At 40.6% G+C, this 23,768-nt stretch overlaps 1 protein-coding gene across 1 annotated transcript; it reads left to right on the plus strand.

The window, feature by feature from the left end:
- Positions 1-20,988: 20,988 nt before the first annotated feature.
- LOC135499354 (uncharacterized) lies at positions 20,989-22,548 on the plus strand. The gene has a single exon (XM_064790099.1). The coding sequence runs from the start codon at positions 20,989-20,991 to the stop codon at positions 22,546-22,548; it is 1,560 nt and encodes a 519-aa protein (XP_064646169.1).
- The last annotated feature ends 1,220 nt before the right edge of the window (positions 22,549-23,768 follow it).

Below are 23,768 nucleotides of genomic sequence, written 5' to 3' on the forward strand. Positions count from 1 at the left end.
AAAATCGTATGTTGGTGTGTAGACTGTGTGGCAGATGCTGGTGACGGCATTTTTCGGCCAAGTAGCATAAGCTCTCTACTAAAATCTGGACATTCACCTTTATTATAGAGTAAGGCCCGTTTTGGCAATCCCAATGCATTATCCAGTGACAACCCCCCCCCCCAAAAAAAAACAATGTACGTGAAATACACTATGAATGTATTACGAGATATGGCCTGCAACATTTCCTGGGTTTGGTTGCTGGCCATATCTCGTAATACATTCGCAGTAATGGTTACCTCATCATCTTGCTTCAGCTACAATTCAAATCTGCATGCCAGCCGTGCAGAATGGTTGGTTTTGTGAACAGTGTGAACAGATAGTTAGAAATTTCAACACTCACCAGACTTGTCATGAACTTTGCTGGTACATTCACTGTCATTCTCCTCGGACGAGTCATGTTGGTCATCATCACCCACAATGGAACTGGTTTTTTTTCCTTCTTTTCCTTGCTTCATGTATTCGTGAAACACCTCTTGGGTTCTGTCGAGATGATGCTTCCCACCCATCAGGTGTTTGTCGAGACGTTTCACCATTGTCCTGCATCCAGAGACAGGGCAGTAGTATTTTGACGGTGCTGACGATGATGGCTGTTAGAAGTAAAAAAATCCACATTTTCGAATAAATACCTAAACAATAAGTATTCTTTGTCCCTGCCTTCTGTCTGTCCATCTGCCTACCTGACTACTTGGATCAGTGCAAATAAGATACTGTCTTTTAGTCTTTCATAGCTTTGCCACCTGATATCGAGTAGTTCAAGAAATATGTGACTCTCTCTCTCTCTCTGACAAAACCCACCCACCCACGTTTTTTCTGAAGGCAAAGTAATTGAAAAAGCATTACTCTGTTCTTATATTGGGGCAATTTTAAAGCATTATCTAGTGATATTTGTGCACTCTTGAATAGTTAAACTAATTCAATGTGATAAACATTATTGAAAAAATGGAGAAGAAAAATTTTTGATAAAAATAATTTTTTATACATTCCCCCTTTTCTCCATATTTTACCTGGCTTCTTATGAGGGTTTTCTCAGAGTGGGTCACATATGTGAGCATATGAATTTACTTAGCATATCTGTAAACAGACCTGACTTGGTCATACACGCGTTTCATTAGTATTGCGGTATTCTCCGACGGAAACAATATTTTCAAACTTTCGAAAAGGTTTTGTTTCTCGTTCAGAACCTCCCTGACTCTTGCTATTTTGATGGACCTAGTCTTGATTTCATGCTTAAATGCGTGGGCCACTTCTGCTCTAAGAATTTCAGGCCAATACACTTTTGCAGGTTTTTCAGGCTTAGCAGTCTTGGTATCCATGCCATTATCTTTACGACTAGTTGATGGTAGCATCGGCTGTGGTGCTGGAAATGATCCTTGGACTGTGTTCATTGTTTCATTTTTAATAGCAGACGTGACCAGACTTGATAGGTTGGCCATCATGTCATGCATGTTGGTCATTTGCATCTTCAAGATAGACGAATCTACGTTCGAGTCTCTGTTGGCACCATTCCCACTGACACCATTTCCATCGGTATATGTTCTGTTGGCTGTTTCGGTTTCAGTTCTATTGACGCTGTTGGATTGTAGCATCGGTTGTGGTACTGGAAACGATCCATCGACTGCTTTCACTGCCTCATTTTGAACACCAGTCTTGACAAGACTTGTTATGTTGGACATCATGTCACGCATGTTGGTTGAATCTATGACGTGGTCATTGTTGGCATCATTCCCACTGGCACCATTTCCATCTGTATCAGATTTGTTAGCAGTTTCAGTTTTAGTTCTTTTGATGCAGTCGGATCCGCTGGCTGTATCAGTTTCATTGGAAGTGGGGGTGTCGATCCGATTGGGGCAATCGTTTATATTGGTTGTTTCAGTTTCATTGGCGGTATCGGTTCCGTTGGAGCAATCATCTCCATTGGTGGTATCGGTTCCATCATCGGTATCAGTTCCATCATCAGTAGCAGATCCCTCGGAACTGTCGTCACTATCTGATTGATTTCCAAATACGATCAAGTAGTCCGGCTTTTTTTATTCTTCCATCAGTTGTCTATAGTCATCGTGGCCAGGCTTGATGCCGTGCGCCTTACTGCAGAGGTGCCTGTCGAGTCTTTTCACAACAGCCTTGCAATCAGGTACTGGGCATCGGTATTTTGTAGTCGGTTCACCAATAGATGGCGCTTTGGCAGAAGTCGGGCGATGTCTGGCAAGAGCCTGGAAAGCAGACATTGTCAAATGCCACCGAAAAGACTAACACAAGACAAATACTATTAAAAAAACGCACCCTACCCGAATGCAGACACTTTCGAAACTGGCTTGCACAATGACAACCACACTAACACTGGGTGACTTTAAAGTTAGTGTTAGTGTCAGTGTTCGGGGTTAGTGTCAGTGTTGGTGTCTACCTGATGCCCCAAACACCATGCCTGGTGTCAACACCGATTGTTGACCCTAGGTGTTAACACTGGTGTTGACTCAACACCTCATGCCGATATATGGTGTTGAACTGAAGCTCAAAACACCAGGTCTGGGTTGACACCTGGTGTCAACCCCAGTGCTGACACTGAGGAATCCATTTTGTTTTCAATCATGGTGAGCCAGCTGACAAGGTAGGCAAACCACAACTACAGCAGTTTTAATCACATTTTGGCCCACATTTTTGCTTGGCCTTATCACTCACAGATTCAACACATGCTTTGCTGAGCAAAAAGAAGTAACCTTATAAGAGAGGAACATATCAATTCGATGAGCTGATGCAGACAGTGAAGCACGGGGATGCCTTGCCACTCTTCTGGCATGAAATTCATTTGCAACAACATCTATTTGTTCTTGCGTCAATCTCATGTGGTGTAGTTCTACTGGCTCATCACTTTCAGCTGGCTTCCGTCGAATGTTTGGACTTCTATCATCCACTATTCCAGCAACAACCTCTTGGGCTGCTACAAACAACATGGCTGCCAACACCACTAACTGTAAACTCAATCTGGTGTTAACCCCTAGAGGGTTGGTGTTAACACTAATGGATAAGTCCATTTGACTACTTCAAAATTGACACCAGCAGTGGTTCAGCTCAACACCAGGTGTGTCTTTGGGTGTCAACCCAACACTAACACCAACTATAAACATGGGTTAACACCAACACCAAGTGTCAACACTGACACCACTGCTGCAGTTTACAGTTGGTGTCAAATTGGTTCTTGGTGTCGGTGTTGACACTCAACACCGACACCAAGACTAACTTTAAACTTGGTTAACACCAGCACCAAGTGTCAACACCAGCAGAATTTCAGCAGTTTATAGTTGGTGTCAACCAGTTTAATGACGTTGGTGTTAGGTGTTAATACCGACAATAACACTAACTTTAAAGTCACCCACTGTGTCATCTTATCTAATCTACTCTCTGTGTTTGTGTTGAGGCCTTCAATTTGATTTTTTGGAAAATAAATTGACTATAAAAACCTCATATCTTTCATTTTTGGGCTTGGTAATTGGCACTGTATAACCAAAATTGGTGTCGGTGTATCCGACTTTTCTTGTAGCCGGAAGACTGGCCGTGGCTAGGTTTAGTTTTTGACGTTTGCTGACTGACTCTAAAATTTTGCAGCTGTGCATGAGAAATTCGTTTTTTTTTTACTCTCCTACACGAGTTCAAATTGGAGATTTTCATAGTATTGCATCGATCATGGCTATGTGTAACTTACTTGCACATCCTTTGAGTAAAGCTTGGCGGCCAGCTTTGTGAATTTATGCTTTTCTCCAAGGTGTCTGGGAAACGAACCACCTTTTAGTTCTCTTTCACAGAACGGGCACGTTTTTTCCGCCTTTGGCATGTTGTCAGTACGATATTACAGTGAACCTGAAAAAATCACAATCGAGAGTTAGCTTAACTCATTGGTTACTAACAACACTAAATCAATTTCAAAATGAAAAAAAACGCATAAACATTCGTATAGGAAGGGATTCAATGTGTATTTAAGGCAGACATCGCCGATGCAAGCATTGTGATATCCATTTCTGAGCACGACCAGTGAACTCATTGTGCTGTTGATCAAATGACACTTATTCTTCTGAACATGGCAAAATAATGTATAAAAGCGTGTACATCTCTCTATACAAAACGCCCAAGGGCCTGGCGCTCAGCTGATATACATGCCATAATATTTGCAGCAGTCAGACATTCTGAATAGATGGATCCCCTTCAGTGTCATCTTGGATTAACACAGAACAAGGCTAGTGTACACATTATCAAAGGTGTAGTTTTCTGTGTTTTTACTTCACAGCACCCTCAATAGAGTTACATGTACCCAGTGAGCAATCCGCCAATGGCTTCTGAGACAATCTGGCTAAAACCTCCTGACTTTGGCTAATTTTTTTCAAAAGGAAATTGGATTAGGCTAAATAAAATATGGATTAGCTATCAATTTGACTAAGCAAATTCCCAGGAGAGCTCCAACCCTGGGTGGCTAACTAAAGAAACAGAACTGGAAGGTTCTTCGACCTGACACATGACACCCCAATAGATGATCGTAGCCAATTTGAAAAATCTGAAGTGGTGTGTAGAAGTTATTGAGCAGAAGGGAATTACCACCTTTCTACAAAGCGCCCCCTATCGGGCAGAAAATGAAGGATATAGACAAATCAAAAGACATATTATGTACCCCGGGTAGTTGACCCTCTCATAAAAGTTTCATGAAAATTATTAAGGTGAAACTAATTTTTTTTAGTTTTTCACTAATGCCCCCTGGTGGCAAACCGAAGAAATGGATTTGAAGAACCTTTCATTACCTTTGAATACCGTTCATTCACCTTACAAGGATTTTTATTAGGGGCCTATTTCTGAATAGAATTTAATTTTAAACATTTGATGGAAATTGCCAACATTTGAATCACAGTGAAATAGGCCTAACTACATGTAGATTCTTGACATTGTTCAAGTAATAGTAAACAGTCCACTCTTTTCATTCAATCAAGCTTTGCCTTTCCATTGAGCTGCACAGTTCAATCGAGCTACCATTCCAGCACTACTATAAGCTACATAAATCCTTGGATAGAGCTGTGTCAAAGACTTCCACTGAAACCAGTTTGGGCAAAAAAACTGCACATCCATGCAAGCTCGGAATGTACCGGTACCTATAATGTCTCGGTCAAAATTGCCAATTCTGCATGATTAAGCCAGTCCAAATCTAATCTTGCCTTCTTGAGTTTAATGGTGAAAAGTGGCTAAAAACAGAGGTATCATCCTGATTTGAATATACACTCATGAGAATATTTTAGTTGATTCATGTATTTAAATCATCAGGATGGTAATAGATTAAAATGGGACTCTTACCAAAAAATAGTGTTTGCCGTACATTATTTACGAGGTATTGTAGATTCCATTATATTAAAATCAATTCTCTTGTTTATCTGTAGTAATATGAACCATAAAGTCGACAGGAGATGAGGGAAAGCCTGGGTTCATTTTTGAAATAAATCTAATTCAAATTAATTTATTGAAATTTGTTTAGGTTAGACAGCATTAGGCCTATAAATAAAGAAATTGCCACACGTGGGCCCTTTTCTTTGAATTGTGTGTCGAGGAATGGGGACCAAGACTAAGAGATAATATCACCAGATTTGATAACCTGATCAAAAAATCAGTAGGCATAGGCCTGTGTGTTTCTGATACCATAGATATTACTAGGGCCTAGTGCACATCATGACCATGATGACATGGTAGGCCTAGGCCTCTTCTCCGCACCTAGTATCTTATCCGAAATTAGATAGGTAGTTCTTTGTGAGCAAAGCTTCCTCACAAAATAGAAAAAAATATTCCAGTTCCCGGACAGGCAGCCAGTCCAGGCTATGAACATGATGATGATGATGATGTAGCACCAAAATCTGGTGCCCTACCAAGGGTTTCTCTTTAGTTTTTGGGATTTTTGTCTGAAACCCTGGTAGGACACCAGTTCCTCCCATTCACGGTGTGTAGAGGGTCTTGCCGGCGTGATCACGTCGGCGCCAAAATAAAAGAAATTCCCGAACATACCACCACACTGGCAGCCGGCATGGCTGCTGACAACAACACGTGTCTCGGACATGCCAGTCTTTCAATGAAGCCTAACCACTCCATTTAGCGAATTTACTTAGTATACTGTAACCAAACTATTTCTAGACACACTTAAACATCCGTCTACAACAACATATCGAGTGTCAAAAGCAATGTCACACGTAATTAGCAAGAAAATCTCACTTACCGGTGAACAATGTGCGATCTCAGCTGCAGCAAACCAGGAAGAGATCACAACTTTGAAAAATCCGAGTGTGGGGATAGAAGGTGTGTATAGCGTGGATAAAAAGGCACCAAATGTGATTTCAGCAATAAACCACAGCTCTTTATATTCCTACCCGCCCACACAAGTATTTGAAAATTAACTCAACAAAACTTTGTTCAGTTATTTTTCACCAAAATTAACTCAACAAATGTGGACTTTCGATAACAAAGTTTGCAAATTAACGCAACAAATTTTTCAAATAAAGTCATATTTTGTTGAAGATGGTTAAAAGGTTACTTACCATTATTAACACCCTAGGCGCCTAGCAACACTATTCATCCGGGGACGATGTGCTGGATCCTAATGCCAACATTATCTTTGATTAGGCTAACCATGTTAGGGCAATATTTTTTTAATTTTATCCTGGCAAAAATTTGTCTAATTTTATCCTAGCAATTTTGTTTACTTTATAAGAGGGAGAACACGCATGTATTTGAAATCATTCATGGGCCAAACCAAATTCAAATTCAAATTCAAATTCCGTTTATTGAACCTTATAAAACGATTTACATGGGTTTGAAAGACAATAAACAGTAGTGCAGTGTTGTAAGAAAAGAGAAGAATAGGAGAAAGGAGAGTGTGATCTGTCTTCGGAATTGTACACACTCCCCATAGCGTGAAAGAAAATATATAATACAATAAACAGTGACAAGAATACAGTATATATATACAAGACGCAACACAGTACAATGGAGCACAAAGCAATTAAGCTAAAAAAAAAAATCTTTTGTAGTTCATCTATATACGAACGCATCATCGGTTTACGAGGAAGACGGCAATCAAGTATGCTGCTGGTGAGTACATTTTCCTTGATGACTCTTTCTTGCAGAATTTTTTGGCATTGATGGGATTGCATATTTGATTGATAGTATTGTAGATGGTATTGGGTTTACTGAAATCATTTTTACTTATCAAATACCGTTCCGAAGCCAATCCTATCTGCTCTACCGATAGGCCTATGTAATAAAAGGATATATGTAAAGTGACGGGATTGGGATTGTAAACGGGAGTGTGAACGGGACTTACAATATTGTCGGTATCGGGATTACAGATGGTATTATGATATGCTTCGAAATTATGCTCAGTTATCAAATACCGTCTACAAATACAAATTCGTCTGCACTCCCTATCGGCCTATGTTAAATAACGTTCATAATACGCCTGTATGAATGTATGTCATAATAAGCCTGTAGGAAAAGTGTCAGGATTGAGATTGTAAACGGGACTGAACTTAATGTTTGATGATATTGGAACTTGATATCGGAATTGACAATATTGTAGACGGTATCCGGTCTTCACCAAACCACCCCGTTTTTCTTTTCAGAAAACGACGACGAGAACACGTGCCCCATTGAAGGATGTTTTGCAAAGTTCACCTTCAAACGAAGAAGCATGGGCTGAATCCTGGTGATCCCGATTATCATCGATATCTCAGGTTGACTAAGATAACAAGTCCTACCGTGGCGAAAGTGGAGATGGAAACGGATGTTGCGGAGGGTGTTGTCGTCCAGGATGCGGACAATGATGATAGTGGTGATGATAGCAACTATATCCCAACATCTGATGGGGACGATGACGATGACGATGACGATGATGACCTAAGTGATAGAGATGATGATATTCCCGAGTTATTGCAATCCGAAATTCGAGGATTTAAAAAATGGTTGACATCGTTCGGTGGCGGATCCAAGAGTGAAGCATCGAGTCTTCAATCGGCCAGCCAGGTCAAAATTGTGTTGAAAAACTTTGGCAATAAAAAGTTTGAGTCAACGTCGATTATTTCGAATCTGGATGAAATCGAAGACGAATTTATTCCAAAAATGCTCGAAACAAAGCAGGCGAGTACTGTTAAAAATTACCTACTGTCCTTTCAAAAATTCGTGAAGTTGGGTGATATGAAACAAAAGCCATGGATTACCAAAGACTGTGCCGATTCTATCAACGAACATGTCAAACTGTGGAACACTTCATTACATAAGCTAATCTCAACTCGAGCTCACGAGAAAAAGGACTTACTTAGGAAAGCTATTGTAACGGTGGAACAAGTGCAGGCATACCTGAATGGCGATCGTGCGGAAAGAGCACTAGAAATCCTGAACGATGATTTAGACACTGTTTCGCAACAGGATCATACTAATGCGCGGAACCATCTGATAATGTTGTTAGTTTTAGCGAACGCTACACGAGCAGGTCCGATTATCAATTTAACGATCAATGATGTTGTGAACGCTGATGACAATATTCACGGTGAGCGTTGTGTTATGAACGTTCTCGTACATAAAACTGAACAAAAATATGGCACGGCACAGATTTCATTATCAGTGGAAGAATATGAACTGTTACGTTCTTATATTGACAAGGTCATAATGTCCTAACTTCCACTTTCAGTGGTACAAAAATACGAGAGGTCAAACAGGAAGTTAGACAACTTCCGTTTATTCGTCATCGTCCATCACAACACTGTCTTTGTATTTGACAGGTGTTTCGGAGGTCTTTTTACTACGCCCAGTACGCGATTTCTTTGAGCCACCACTACTACCACCTTTCTTATCCTTTTCTTTACCCTTGAAGGAGAAATTTTTCTTTACCTCAGGGTCATCTTCGGCCAAACCCTTTGCACCTTCGCCACCACCACCTCCACGGCTACCACCACTTTCTTCGGTAACCGATGTTGATGTCGTCTCACTGCTCGCATCTCGTTTAGGTGGTTCTGGCGCGTCTTCCTTTTCTTCGTCTTCCTCCTCATCCACATCACCACTACTACCATCGCTGTGTGCTAAGCTTTCGGGTATGACTTCGAAACTTTCTGGTGCTTCACTTACACTTGATCTGCGACTGCTCGCTCTTGTACCAGCGTTAGATCGCATCGCTTCTGCTAAACGTACCATATCGCGGTCGTGTTCCTCTTTTTTTCTTTGGTAATCCAATAGGAAATATTCGTATTTATCCCTGCTGGAGTTTAGGATTTCGAGCTGTTCGTATCTGAATCGTTGAATAAATGAATTCAGTTCCGATTCAATGTCCTTGATCAAGTTGTGTATTTCGTGGTACAACGCATTGAATTCCGTGTTTTGGGCGTTTATTTCGCTGTTATGTTTAATGTACAGTGATTTTAACTGTTTACTCACGTCTTCAGCTTCGTTGTTCTTGCCGTTCGAATGTAAATTTTTGATCTTACTTTCAAGTTGAGCACATTTGCGAACAAATTGCGACATTGAGTTAACATTTCGAAGAGTAAGATCTTTCAATTGTTCCAAAAGTTTTAACATTTCCTTCTTGTTATTCGTAATTACTATTTCGTGTTTGTCGCGGTGCTCTTCCTGAACCTTGACTATATGTGTTCGCATGTCATCTCGCAGTTTATCAAGTTTCTCGATTGCACTTTTGTCTTCGCTAGCAACGTTGGACACTGTCTTATTAGACATATCCGTCATTCGTATGCGTAGTTTATCATTCATGTCGGCTATAAATGATTTTAATGTGGCATTCGATGCTTCAATCATACCGTTGAAGTCGTTTGTTATATTGTGCGTTTCATCGTTTCTATTTTTCAACAATTCACGTCCTACAGTTTCTAAATTCACTGTAGCTGATATTGCTCTGGCCGGCGTGTAATCTGACGCAGATATTGTTCCAAACTGTTTGTTCGATATGGGTGTTTCCTTAGGGGGTGGTTTTGGAGCGCTTGGTGTTGTTGAAGTCGCTGTCAATGACTTTCCGATACTTGCAAACTTGTCACCAAATCCCAAAGAAACTGACGGTGGGGTTTTGAATGAAGACGAACCGTATCCTCCACTGTAGCCTCTACCGTAGCCGCTTGCACCCGTACCGCTCGATATACCAAACCCACCGCAGATACCAGCGCTGCTGCTACCGTATCCACCATATCCTGGTCCCGGTGACCACATGCTACCTCCTCCAAAACCTATACCCGTTCCACCAATACCACCAATACCACTGCTAGGTGGTGGAAGGAAGCTCGATGATGACGACGTACCGTACGCAGGGCCATATGACGATGGTGCGGAAGGTCTGTATCCACTGAATCCACTTCCAGTAAATCGGCGTTTACTACTTGAGGATGCTCCAACACCACCAGCACCGCTTTTGCTCTCGCTCTTTGTCCATCTTTTTCTCTTACCACCACCAATCAAGCTACTACTGTCGTAGTCTGAATCATAATCGCTGTCACTGTCTTTGCCTGGTTTTCCACCGGAACGGAGTAACTTGGCCGGATCGAGAATAACACTTCCTCCCACGTCTGTTGCCACCGAGGGAATGTAATACGTGCGTGGCGGAGACCATTTGTCATCTGGGTCGAACAAGAAAGGCTTGATTTCGTAAATGTCTTTGCCACTACACTTGTATTTTGGCAAGTTGCTTGTGATTTGATCTGTCCTACCGATTTTGATGTATGCAATGTCTCTGGCTTGTCTGTTATACATATGACGAGGTCCTGCGTAAATGCATTTCTTTTTAACCATGTTGAACAGATGTTCTTCCCTGTGTTTGACATCTATCAACCAGAAAGATATCGTATAGGAACAGTCGATTACGTCTGGTGAGCTACCGTCACCGATATATCGCAGTTTACAACTGTATTGGCAGTTCAGTTTATCGTTTTTTAAACGCGAAGACAGCCGACCCATTCCACATTTCGGTATTGTAGTGTTTTGTGGACACACAGATTCGGGATATGGTGCAATCACTACGTATAGATCGCAGTCACTCCTCCTGAGTTGTTCTACGTTGAATAGACGATCGGTTGGAATACGTAAGCCGTCTTCGAAAATTCCACGACATACAGCCATTGTGGTCAGCGTGTTGTAGATGGGTATGGTCAACACGTCGTTTCTATCGAATGACGCGAGCGCAATGGGTCGTATAATGCTGATGAATTTTCGAACAGGGCTTTGCAACATTTCGTTTTCTTCTGCGTTAAAATATGTATCTATATCTTGCTTGAGAGAAGTGAACAGATAGTCTAGCATTGGCGATGTTGTAGACAGGTTTGTACCAAGATTTTTCAGTTCCATTAGTGTCCGATCACATGTTTCGTATAGCACATTCGTAAAATCCGCATAGTACGGACTCACGCTCCCCTCCATGAATTTGAGTAGCGCAGATTTTGAAATGTCGATATCGTTCTTGTTCAGGGGGCACAGAGAAAACATCAAGTTACACGTTTCTAGAATATCGTACATGTTGTCTGGGAATTTTCTACTGTTCATCCCTCCGCCGAGTTTCTCTTTGTCAACGATGTATTTTTCGCCGAGTGTGATCAATGATTTGCATATGACTTGTCTTGTGGGCTTAGGGTCATAATTTCGTCTACTCGATGGGAAACTGCTAATATTCCCATCAGCCACAAACGGGTCCACACTTCGTACAAGTCTCTCCATATTGACTTGTTTTTCTTCTTACAATCAATACGCAGAAAATTCGTCTATCAGAAAGCTGCGTGTGGCTATAGTATAACACCACCAGAAGCAAACGCTAATAGAAATATTTTCCACGCGTGTCCACAGCTAGAAGGAAATCGGCGTACAACTGACAGATGGCTAAAGTAGCTTCTGGGCCAGTCGTGGCTAATAAACTTTTATTAGTCCTACACTTTATATTCGCAGCGGCGCTTTTCTGTTACGTGCTCCTATATCGGAACACGATTTACCACACGGATTTATCAGACTCTGAGACTTCCGGTTCAACTGCGAAAATCGTAAGTGTATTGAAACCCGTGTTTAAATTGTGTTCAACGCTGTCCGGTTGTTATGAAAAAAACGATGCTGGACCACCGTCAGTTAATAAAAACGAAACGGCGACTTCGCTATACGAAACATGTTACGAAAAAATGTATTCTAAATGCGAAGGATCAGACCGATGTTGCCGTGATTGTAAATTAATCGGGGTCAAAGGACTTTCAGATAAGATTCTAGCCAGAGCAAAGGATCCTGATATTAAAAAAATGCTCGAAAATGAACAGACTCACAAACCTTTGCGCATAGACATCAACGACAAGTACAATGAGCCGATAAAGCATTTAATCATCGGCCTATTATCAATAGTCTGCGTTCATATCCTCGGACTGGTAGCGAGCAACATGAGAAGGAGCCAGGAGAAAAAATACGTTGAGAAAAATTGCAAAAAGTGTTTCTTTGATTGCTTAACGTGGGTTGCACTGTTCGTGGTTATAATTGGTTGCTGTGTGTTGCTGATATATTCATTCACAAGTTTCATATCTGCTTTAACCAAAGACGAGAAAATAAACTTCCATGGCATATTTTTCGAATGTAGAATTATTTTCTATACTTACGTTTCCTTCATATGGGTTGTCATATCCTACTTCTTGGATTTCATATCAAGCATAAATTTTGGATATAAAATTGTGAGTTTAAGAAAGAGAAAGGAAATAAATGCCATTGAAAGTGTAAAAAGACACCTTGCTACTGGAAGCGGCGGTAGGGGGGCAGTAAACAGCGAAGGATATCAACAATTCGGTACAGGTGTGGAGGGGGAGACTCGAAAAATGCTCGGTGAGGTATTGGACATTATGGAATCGAACAAGACCGAAGAAAAGGCTAGAGGAAACGGAAAACTCGTCTCGGTATCGGGTGGTCCACAATCCTATGGGATGATACTCATGTTCAAGCTACTTTCTCTCTTAAACGGTATAACTTTGCTTTGGTGGATTCTCGTGACCGTAGACATTTATTTCCTAAGTACTGGTAGATGTATCATACCACCGTGTGAAAAACAACTGTAAAATTAACGTAACGTACGAAGAAATGAAATAAATAATTTATATAATATAAAAGCATTTTTTATTCCATTCGTTCGGTTTTCGAAAAAATAATACATACATACATACATGCATTTACAACTTCCTTTTCAGAACACATTTTCAAATCAGGAAGTTAACACAAGGAATATAAAAATCAGGAAGTTGGGAGTGCAATACGTTTGGACTTAGAAAATTTTCGCAGATTTTTTTGTGATTTTTTAGAAAAGTTTTTTTCGAGGCATTGTGTGTGCGTATTCGTATTGTCCTTCACTCTGATCACCATTCATAACGTCAACAGTCACATATTTCGCGTATTTTCGCACTTTCTTTACCCTTTTAGGTCCTAGTAAATTTTGCATAGTGTTTGGCGAAAGAGTTGTTTTATCCGGTGTAAACACACTATCGAAGTCGTCCATAGGCACTAGATTTCTTTTGGTGACCCTATTGAAAATGTTGTCTGCTCCTTTCGACACGAAATCCAAGTCTTCCCCTCTTGGGCTTTGACACATCGCTGTTGTCGCCGTTACAACTGCTGCTGGATTTGTTACCGAAACATTCGACAAAACTGCTGTCGGTGACCGCTGTAGAAGGAAGTTCGGTACTGTTCTCTTTCCCGGTGATAACACTGTCATTTCGGTCAGTCTTTTGCTCAGAGGTGACCTTGATTGAATTAACGCCAGTTCGTTCATCGACATCTTTCAAACCGGGGAATCCATTTTCGATTGTAGGCTGATATTGTTGCTGCTGCTGCTGCTGTACTAACACGTGTGTAGAATTCGTAGAGTTATTGGTATCATAAGGTGTTGAAATGTGTTGGTGCTGTGGAAAGCTGTTGTTGTACACGAGTGCTGTCCCGTTGGAGAATGTGTCCACTTTCGGCTGAGTTACCAGATTATATAGGGCTTGTTGTTGTTGGATTTGTTGTAACTGTTGATTGTACAACTGCAGATACAAATCTTGTTGATATTGCCCTAAATCGTATTTTTGTTGCTCGTGCTGTGGATAATACACGTACTGCTGTGGGTGTTGTGGTTGTTGTAAAAATTGTTGATGTTGTTGTTGAAAAACGACATCTTGGATCTTCGTTACAACAAATGTAGAAAAATTGACATCTTCCGTCTGTAGGAAAAGTGTCATTCCCAATTTTTGCAAAATATCCTTCGTATTTGCGCGGAACCAAATTTTCTCCTTACGTGAAATGGTTAGACACAGTGGAAATGCACTGTAAATGTCTCGCAGAAATGTCAAAAGCTTGTTGAGCACTTTCACTGTGGTCTGACTAGTAGCGATGACACAGAAGTTGGTAGCTTTCCGCTGGTTGAAATAAGACATTTCCGTTTCGCTGACAACATTTGCATTCCCGTCAAACTGACGAACCTCTTGTATAAGATCGTTAATAATCGTTTCTGTTTCCATTTGCGGGTAAAATACCGAAAATGTTAATGGATTCCGACATTGGAGAAGCACACTCTCTCGCATGAACAAGTTCTGTATAGCTTTTCGAACATTTTCTTCTTCGCCGTAAATTTTAAATTCGTGTGTTTTATCTTGACGTTCGGGATGCCAGATAAAAACGTCAAACATCGCTGCGCAGTACTTTTTTGCTTTTTCCCTTTTCCCAATTAGTTGCGACACGATGACAGCATCCCTTGCATGAAACGATGCAAATTTTCGTCCGCTAGTAGTTTCCTGCATATGAACTTTATACTCCATGATAGTGGTGCTGCTGATACGGGTACGGATATCCTCCTGGAAATGGTGCAGAAGCGATCACTTGTGGTGCATGTCCTGTAGGTGGTGCTTCTCCGCTGAAACCCCAAACAGTAGTGTTCGGGTCCGCCCAACGTGGTGGGATATTCGAGTGGAGATTTTTTGTTGGTCTTGTTGAGTTAGAAGAACCATGAACCATATGTTGATCGGCAGATGATTTTTGTTGTGATTGTCCACATGCGGTCTTCGAGTTGTTGGCAGATGTGCTTTTTCTCGCAGACGAACCACTTGTTCCAAATCCGGATTTTTTCTCCCTGTCAAATTCGCGATATGCCTCGTCAAGTGCCTTGGCCACAACCATGTCTTGTTCCCTTTCAGTGTTTACCAATTTTTTCTTGTACTCGGCTGTTTCGTCCGTAAGCAGTTGGTTGTTCCAGTGCAGCCTCTCCAGTTCATGAGACATCTTTGACAAATCCGCTTGCAACTCCTTTCGCTTCTGCTCACTTTCTACCAAAGCTCGTTTACCGCGTTTATCTTTTTCATTTTTCAATTGAATGCATTCGGTGTTGAGTTTTGCCAATTCTTGAGAGTATTGACTCAGTAGGTCTTTGACAACGCTGTACTTGGTCAATACTTCGTTTGAATTTTCGATCAAGTCTTTGATGTGACCGCTGTTTTCAGTGATATCATCAGACACGAGTCTCACGCATTTGTAGTACACATCATTTTCACCGTCCTTCTTGGCCAAATAATTGAGCGCTGTTTCCACGTCGGTGATATCTGCGACATTCAATCCGTCACGCAGTTCTCGTGTTTTCCTTTCCTTGTCCAGGCGCTCGAGAAATTTAGCAGGTGGCACGTAGTCTTTCAAACTGTCGTATGAAGCGATGATGTCAATATCAGAATCGGCCATCGTGTATGTGGTGTATCTGTACTCGAGCAACACTGTGTAACAAATGTGGAATTATCGTCACACCTCCACGCCTTATATAGTTACCACACGAAACCTCAACAAATATAACGACACGAAACCGATAGCGGGTTTTCCGAGTTATTTTCGTATCCAAAAGCGGAAGTTGGAAATGTTGCGTTTTGTGCTCTGTGAACAGGAAGTTGGGACTTACTGTAAAACGGGAAATTTTCGCGGATGGTTTTTTTTGCGGATTGGCTAAAATTCCTTGAAAAAATTAAATTTTACGCTACTTATTTTTGCGGATCAGAGAACATCTTTCAATAAACTCTATTTAAAATTCCTATTTTGCGGTTATTATTTTTGCGGATTTTAGACACCCGCAAATATAGCAAAATTAAAAACACAGCGAAAATTTCCAGTTTTACAGTATAGAATTTTCCGAAAATTTTCACGAAAATTATTTTTACAGAAAATTGTGCGGTTTCGAACCAGATATGATATGTGGGAATATCAAAACGACATTATTGAGTAGAACGAGTATAATAATGATCCAATTGACACCATAAGACCATCTGCACGTTTCACTGTTGTTTACCAATCCAACCAAGTCAGTTGATGAATTTTTATGCTGTAAATGAGCTAATTTACTGTCTATACCAGCACCACCGATTGCTGCACCAGCTTGGCTTGCTACCACAATCCAAATCAGTACGGTAAACAGTGAAATGCTTCTACACCACATCACAGCCCTGGTTTTCAAGATATCCAAACACCATGAGGGACCGTGTTTTTTGTTTTTCCTATGTTGGTCAGTATTTCTCAATGCGGGAAACGTGCGAAAATTATATTTCCTATCCTGTTGATTGACCTTGTCGATATTCGCCGATAATTCTTGTAAATGGATGATAGAATTGGGTATGTCTGTTTTATCAGCCATATAACATTTTATAGGCTTATTCGCTTCTCCTGGGCATACCATAATGGAATTCGACACGATATTGTTCATTTTTTCTATCTCATAGATTTTTGCACCCATTCTAACTAATTGTTTTACAAGATTGATATCATTCGCATGTTTAATGATCTCACCGGCATCTTCGCAAATAAATTGTATATGTTCGTGGCACGTTAGCCATTCGGAGGCAATTCTTTTCACCAACGACTTGGCATTATTGTTAATATCGTCTATAAGGCGTTTGTGAAACGATTTGGCCATAATGCTCTCATCAACCTTTGGTGTAGACACGACTGTCTTTGTCATTTTTTTCGATTTTGACTCTTTCCCTGCTGTTTTCTTTTTCGTCTTTTGCTTTTTCCTCCTTTTTTTCTGTTTTGATGTCTGTTTGACCAGTTCAGATTCACTATCACTATCGCTGTTGGAAGAAGTTGTTGAACTAGAATTAGAACTGGAACTAGATGAACTCGATGAAGAACTGGAACCGGAACTGGAACTTGAATTAAAAAATTCGTTGAATTCATCACTTGTTTCGAAATAGCCTGTACAAAACTGGTCATGGGCATATGTTTTGTCATCCTTTCGCATAGTCCATTTTTTGTACTCTTTATGTAGCGCCTTCTTACATTTTATAAACATCCGTGTCTCGACGACCCAGTAAAACATGTACCACGCGTTCAATATCACGAGACTAATAATAGTGAAATTCGTGAGAGTCTGCAACTCTGGCTTCCCTGGGCATACCAACAGCGATTCTGCTTCCACTCTCGCATGAAAAACAGAAATTGTTATCAGAAATACGAATAAAATCACTATTATGACTGTAAAAAACCGTAGTGCAATAATTTTGTCCTTTACAGATTTCTGAACATAGTACAGAAGACACTTGTAGAACGAAGATTGTCGAAGAGCTTTAACCTCATCTTCCCCCACAACAGTCAATTGTTGCTGGTCATTTTCACCCAACAGAGGTTTTTTCACATCAGAGACTAAACTGATGTTGTCAAACTCATCATGTACATTTCCACGGCTGTCAGTGTTTATACTTCCACCTTCCATCATCATCCCATTCGAATAACCGAAGAAATAAAAATGGATGTTTATATAAACAGTATCATCGTAAGGGCGATCGGTGATGTCATTGCCACTGAAACGGGAAAACAACAGCGCGAATTAGTTTCCGAATGTGAAAATTTAGCTGACAAAGTAAAGTTACTCCAAAACCAACTTCATTCCGAAAGGGTTGCTGTACGAAAATTTGACGCATTAAAAGTCGATTATAAAATAATGAGTAACATGAAAGATGTGGATGATGACTTAGATCCAGACGATTCGGGCGACGACGGTGCGGGCGGAGATGGTGGAGATAGCGGTAGTGATTCTGACATTGCTGATGAAAGCGGAGGAAGGGTACCAAAGAGAAAACCGAAAAAGCGACGAAAAATAGACTCGTCAGACTTATCGTGGGAAGAATTGAAAGAAATTGCCCTTAAAAAGGCCACAACACAGGGGGAGGGTAGATATGCTGATTATCAGAAAATGGTGCTCACAGCCACACACCCGTCCCTACAAACTGATAAAAATAGGACAGAGTTGGACGACGATTTCGTGACACTGCTCTTCGAAATGACCTACAACGTTAGTAATGCCTATGCGAAACAGCTTGCATTAACATTTAATAAAATCTACGGCAATCTGTACATAGAACAAGTGAAAAAAGTGAAAAAACAGAAACGTAGCAAAAAAGCTGGTGTAGGCAGCACCCCATTCGATTTATTCGAAGATGAAGACAGTGTAACGAGGGAAATGGCGATGAGTACGTGTAGCGTGTGGTTTTTGGAAATGATAGATGTCTACGAAAGTCAATTCGAGGAAGGTGCTAGTGTGAAGGCGATCGGTCCGCGCATACCACAAGATGCCAAATACATGCCAAAACCTGCAAATTTCGAAAATATATACTACGTACAGGATAAGGGCTACAAATTAAACCCTATAACGAAGAAAAGAAACCCATGGGGTGGTATAGAGAAATTTAGATCATTCACTTTCGATATAAGTAACCATTTGACAGTATTTGCGCACGAAATGTTTGGAATGACCGACTTCAATCCACAGAGTGTCGATAAAATGAAAGCTATGTTGAAGGAAGACAAGTTTGCCGACTTGGAGTTGTTTGTAGACTTTGCAATGTTGTCTCTCGAAGACAAACGTCTCTACTACACGTGGTTAGCCGAGCCCGCGTCGTTTGTTGTAGACCCACACCGGCGGAAAATCCTAACAGATGCCATGATCAAGGCTGCCACGTTGCTGTTACACACTTTTCCTAAAAAAGCCTTGTTCAAGACAAACGACAACGGTCAAATACAGTTATGCGTTCTAAAACCGGGTGAAACAATTGTGGAGGACGAATTAACTGGTGCAAGATATGCCGTTCATGCGGAGGAAAAGGTACCCATACCCCAAAAGGTTAACAGCATATTCACATCGCTTCAAATAAGCAATTTGAAGACATTCAAAAAGGAATACAATAAGAAACCCGTATACGTTGGCATGGACAGCAGCGAATTGGCGGGTATACTACTAGGCAGCGACACATCTTCCGAAGAGGAAAAAGCCTACGTGGTTCAATTCAACTCTGTTCTATCACTCATGCTGAATTTCGATATAAAATCGATAGAAGACGCGAAAAAAATATACAACCGAATCAAAGATGTCGATATGAAATACTACGAAGATGCAGGCAACCTGCAAAGTAGGCACGATTTGTATTTCGAACTCTATGCAGCAGCTTCTATGATGAAAATGGTAAAGCCGAGTCACATAGTTGACATTATACACCCAGACCCCTTCATCGAATACGGTATGAGACCTATAGCCGATCAGCACGAAGGTGAGGGATTCGAAATTGACGCCATGCGATGGGTGCCCGGATTTCGAAACGGTATTGTGTATAATAGCATCCCAGCCATTGTACCAGGGCTTCTTTTCTACGTTGGATTGCTACTGGGAACGCCTATAGATAAAAGTGCAAATGTAGGTGCTGCAAATATGAACGAGGAGGAGTTCTTTAGATCAAAAACGGTACCGCGAACAAATGCTCAACAAAAAGTGGACAAGGCAAGGGGCATGGGCACAGGATTTGTAAGTCTCGGCGACGACGATGATGAAGAGGGTGAGGGCGGGGACGGTGGTGATGGCTTAGGCCCCGTGAAAGTCGACCTGCTAGGGTTCTTCGACATATACGGCGCTTTTACAAACACTTTTGTACCGAAAATAAACGACAATTACTTACTCAAAACTATGGGCGGTGAATACGGAACGAAAGCTGGTGATGTGTTGACAGATTTAAACAAATTGGATCCCCATACACAAATAGAAGGTGCTAGGAAGATATTTTACGAACAGAACATGAAATCCATCAAGTCAACCATGTCCACCACACGAAACAGGGTTAAAACAGCGCTAATTAATAAAATTGGTGTGTACAGGTGGAAAATCACTAGAGATTCAATGGACTACTTCAAAAACATGCCACCACATTATTCACCGCCAAACGGGGAAGTGCTGGACACACATGACTTTCCAATGAGTAAATTATATTTGGCCAAAGGTGGTGCAGTTGGAACAACAGACAAGGGAAAGGGAAAGGGCAAAGGAAAAGGGGGTAGCGGTGGTGAAAAAACGACATCAGATCAGATCACATTTGGTGATTTCGAAGCTATGCGAATACCTATCCGATACATGCACAGTAAAGTCGAATACGTTCAAGAGGAAGCAGACGAGGCCTACACAAATAGACAATTAAGGGCAGCCGAAAGACAATTCTATAGGGTACAGTTGGCAAAGGAAATTTCAAAAGCTACAACAGAAGCTCAAAAAGGCAAAGGTAGGAAAACGAGAGCAACTGCATCTAATGCTAGTGCTGGATCTGGATCTGGAACGGCAGGGTCACCTTACGAATTTACAAGTCCATTGGCACCGATATATTTGTAATTTCCTGAAAATCGGTTAAAATCTGATTCAGGAAGTTAGAAAATAGTTGATTTTTGTCAAATTTGTTGGGTGTTTACACATCTTTGATTTTGGCGCGTTTTCGATTGTTGCTCTTGTTGGGCGTTATAATAATGTACACTTAGGACATTTTAACAAATGTAACAAAATTGGACTGTTTATAAGTCGGAAATTTGCCGAAAGTGGACACTTCGGCGAACATCACCACGAGGATACTATACTTCAAACTTGAACCCACACAGCGATACTTAAAAAGTTCTTCCATAATGCCTACCGACTCAGATATCGAAAGGCAAACCAAATTGACTGAAAGTGAAATCGAAGCGGAGAAGAATGGCGAACGATGTGATGTGACCGACTCTGAGGACGATGCCTCAGTTGACGATGAATATGATTCGGATTTTGTTGTTGCTGACGGCGATTACCACGACGACGATAAAAAGCAAATGGCGAGGAAACGAAATCAAGAGAAGAAAAAACGTGTACAAAAACTGGCAGCTGAAAACAAGAAGGGGAAAAACAAAAAGCTGGCAAAGGACCGTATAGCACGTAGGGATCGGCGAAATAAACTGAAAGGTGAAGACAAGAAGAAGAAAAAGTCTAATAAATCGTCAAGCCAGAAATCCTCGAAAAGTAAAAAGTCCAAAAAGGGCAAACGCCGTCACGTCAGCACCTCACCTGAAAGCGACTACAGCGGGAGTGACAGCGGGAGTGAAAGCGAGAGCGAATATAGCAGCGAGAGCGATAGCGAGGACGAAGAAATCACAGCTGAGGAATCTATAAGTGGAAGCGACTTTCACGAATCAGATTTGGAAAGCCAAGACGATGATTTGTTCAACGATTCAGACAAGGAAAATAAAGTCAAAGTCAAAAAATCATTCAGCCCAAAGAAGGGTCAATCGACAGTAAAGGGAAAACCGTCAAAAACCAATCCAAAAAGTAACAAACCATCTGCGAAACAAGATTCGAAAAAGAAGGTCAAAAAATCATTCAGCCCAAAGAAGGGTCAATCGACAGTAAAGGGAAAACCGTCAAAAACCAATCCAAAAAGTAACAAACCATCTGCGAAACAAGATTCGAAAAAGAAGGTTAGTTCTGTAGCTAAGACTGCAAAAAAAGGGAAAAGAAAATCCACTCCCATTTACAGCGATTCAGAGGATGATGTTGAAGCTGGAATGGACAAGGAGAGTGAGAAAGACATAACAGTTCTATCGGATACTGACGGTGCCGCCGATGATAACGTGTATAAAACAGATAAGAAAAAATACAACATTAATGAAAGCGGACAAAGCAGTGATTCGACAGATGGTTCAGCCAGTGAGGACAGCGAAGGTGAACCGCCAGCAAAGAAAATGAAAATGAACAAATCATCACCCTCATTGCCTACACCCAAAGTCAAGAAAGATGGTGAAATTGCCGCAGCTTCCAAGAAGGTCAACAACACATCAAAAACACCAACTGCGAAATCTGCTGCTGCAAAACCAAAACCCACACCGGCTAACAAAAAGGCACCAGCAACGAAGACTGCACCAACGAAAGCCAAATCTACCGCCGCTACAGTTTCTGCGCCTAAGAAACCTATAGCGAAGACCAGTACCGCAAATAAAACAAATGCCACATCAACCGGCTCCTCAACACTGATAAAAGGATATATACAAAACCAAATTCTGCGTGCCCTTAAACACAACAGCCATGAAAAGACAGGACATTTTTTCGAGCTCAATGAGGGAGAAGACAGCGATGAAAATACAATCCTCGACAACTTCATTCCATACATGCACTCTAAGAACTATTTTATCATTAATAGTAAAATTGTTACTATTTAATGGATTAATATTGCACCCACATAGAAGTAGTAATTTTTACTACTTCAAAGTAGTTAAGATGTTTAACCAAATAAATGGTAACTTTTTCTACAATTAAATAGTAATTATTTTACTGTTTTTGATAGTTATTTTTGATAGTTAACTATTCCTGGTGGTTTTGGTTGAACACTCCTCTACTGCTGTAGAACCACATAAATAGTTAAATTTTTACTATTTCTGAGAGTTGTTGTTGCCATTACTATTCCTTGGTGGTAATATCCGTGGGCCGTATTTTGGGGCAGGAAAACATGATTCTGCTGCATTTTTGTATCCAACAGTCAAAACAAGCATGCCATTGGACGCCAGTCTAGTTACTTTAGTCACTTCCATCCTGCCCTCACCTAGATGGAGACGCCACAAGACATCCAGCTGAATCTATAGTCTGTCCACAACAGGAAGAAAAGAGTATTTTAATTTTAACAACAATTTAAAATTTATTCAATAAGAAACATCAACTGCAGTGTACTACCACATATCACATAGTTTGAATCATAGTGTATTACAACAGTAAGTACCAATGCTTCCACCCCCCCCCCCCATATCACTGTAATAAAAGCAATGGAATGTATACATAAGTATAAATACACAAATTGCGCTCCCTCTCTGAATAGAAATTCATTGGCCCATGTCAGTTTCAAGTATTTGCTTGACAGCATAACAATTCAAATAACAAAAAAAGATTTATATCACAAAACACCTTGTACTAAACAACATACAATTTAATGTCCACCTATGGATATAAATTATAACAAGGTAATGTACATGTATATGAATGAATATCAATAACAGTGATAATATGTGCAATATTAATCTCTTCATTACACGGGTAATTTTGTCCTTTCCTCGCCTAGACCCCCCCCCCCCCCAGAATATAGTTTTTTTTTCTCCATATATCTTAAAAAAAGAATGTGTCCTATATCATATAAATCAGTGTATCAAGACTTCTTGATAAAATACATGCTTACCATTTTTTATACATGTACATTTTGAATTTATGTATACACCCACAAGAGATATTATTTTTTCTATATTGGACAAAATGGATGAAAAGTACCATTGCAATATGATCACAAAGTTGGGCAATATCACTTGATTAAAGATATTACACTGAAACCAGTACTAACATTCTCTCCAAACACAATATGACTAGAGTCGAATAAAACTTCACAATTTTAGCCCCC

This window comes from Lineus longissimus, chromosome 15 (genome assembly GCF_910592395.1).
Source record: "Lineus longissimus chromosome 15, tnLinLong1.2, whole genome shotgun sequence".
In the NCBI taxonomy this organism is placed as follows: Eukaryota; Metazoa; Nemertea; class Pilidiophora; order Heteronemertea; family Lineidae; genus Lineus; species Lineus longissimus.

Excerpts from the sequence above, each read along its gene's own strand:
- LOC135499354 (XM_064790099.1), top strand. The coding sequence starts at position 20,989 with ATGCCTACCGACTCAGATATCGAAAGGCAAACCAAATTGACTGAAAGT.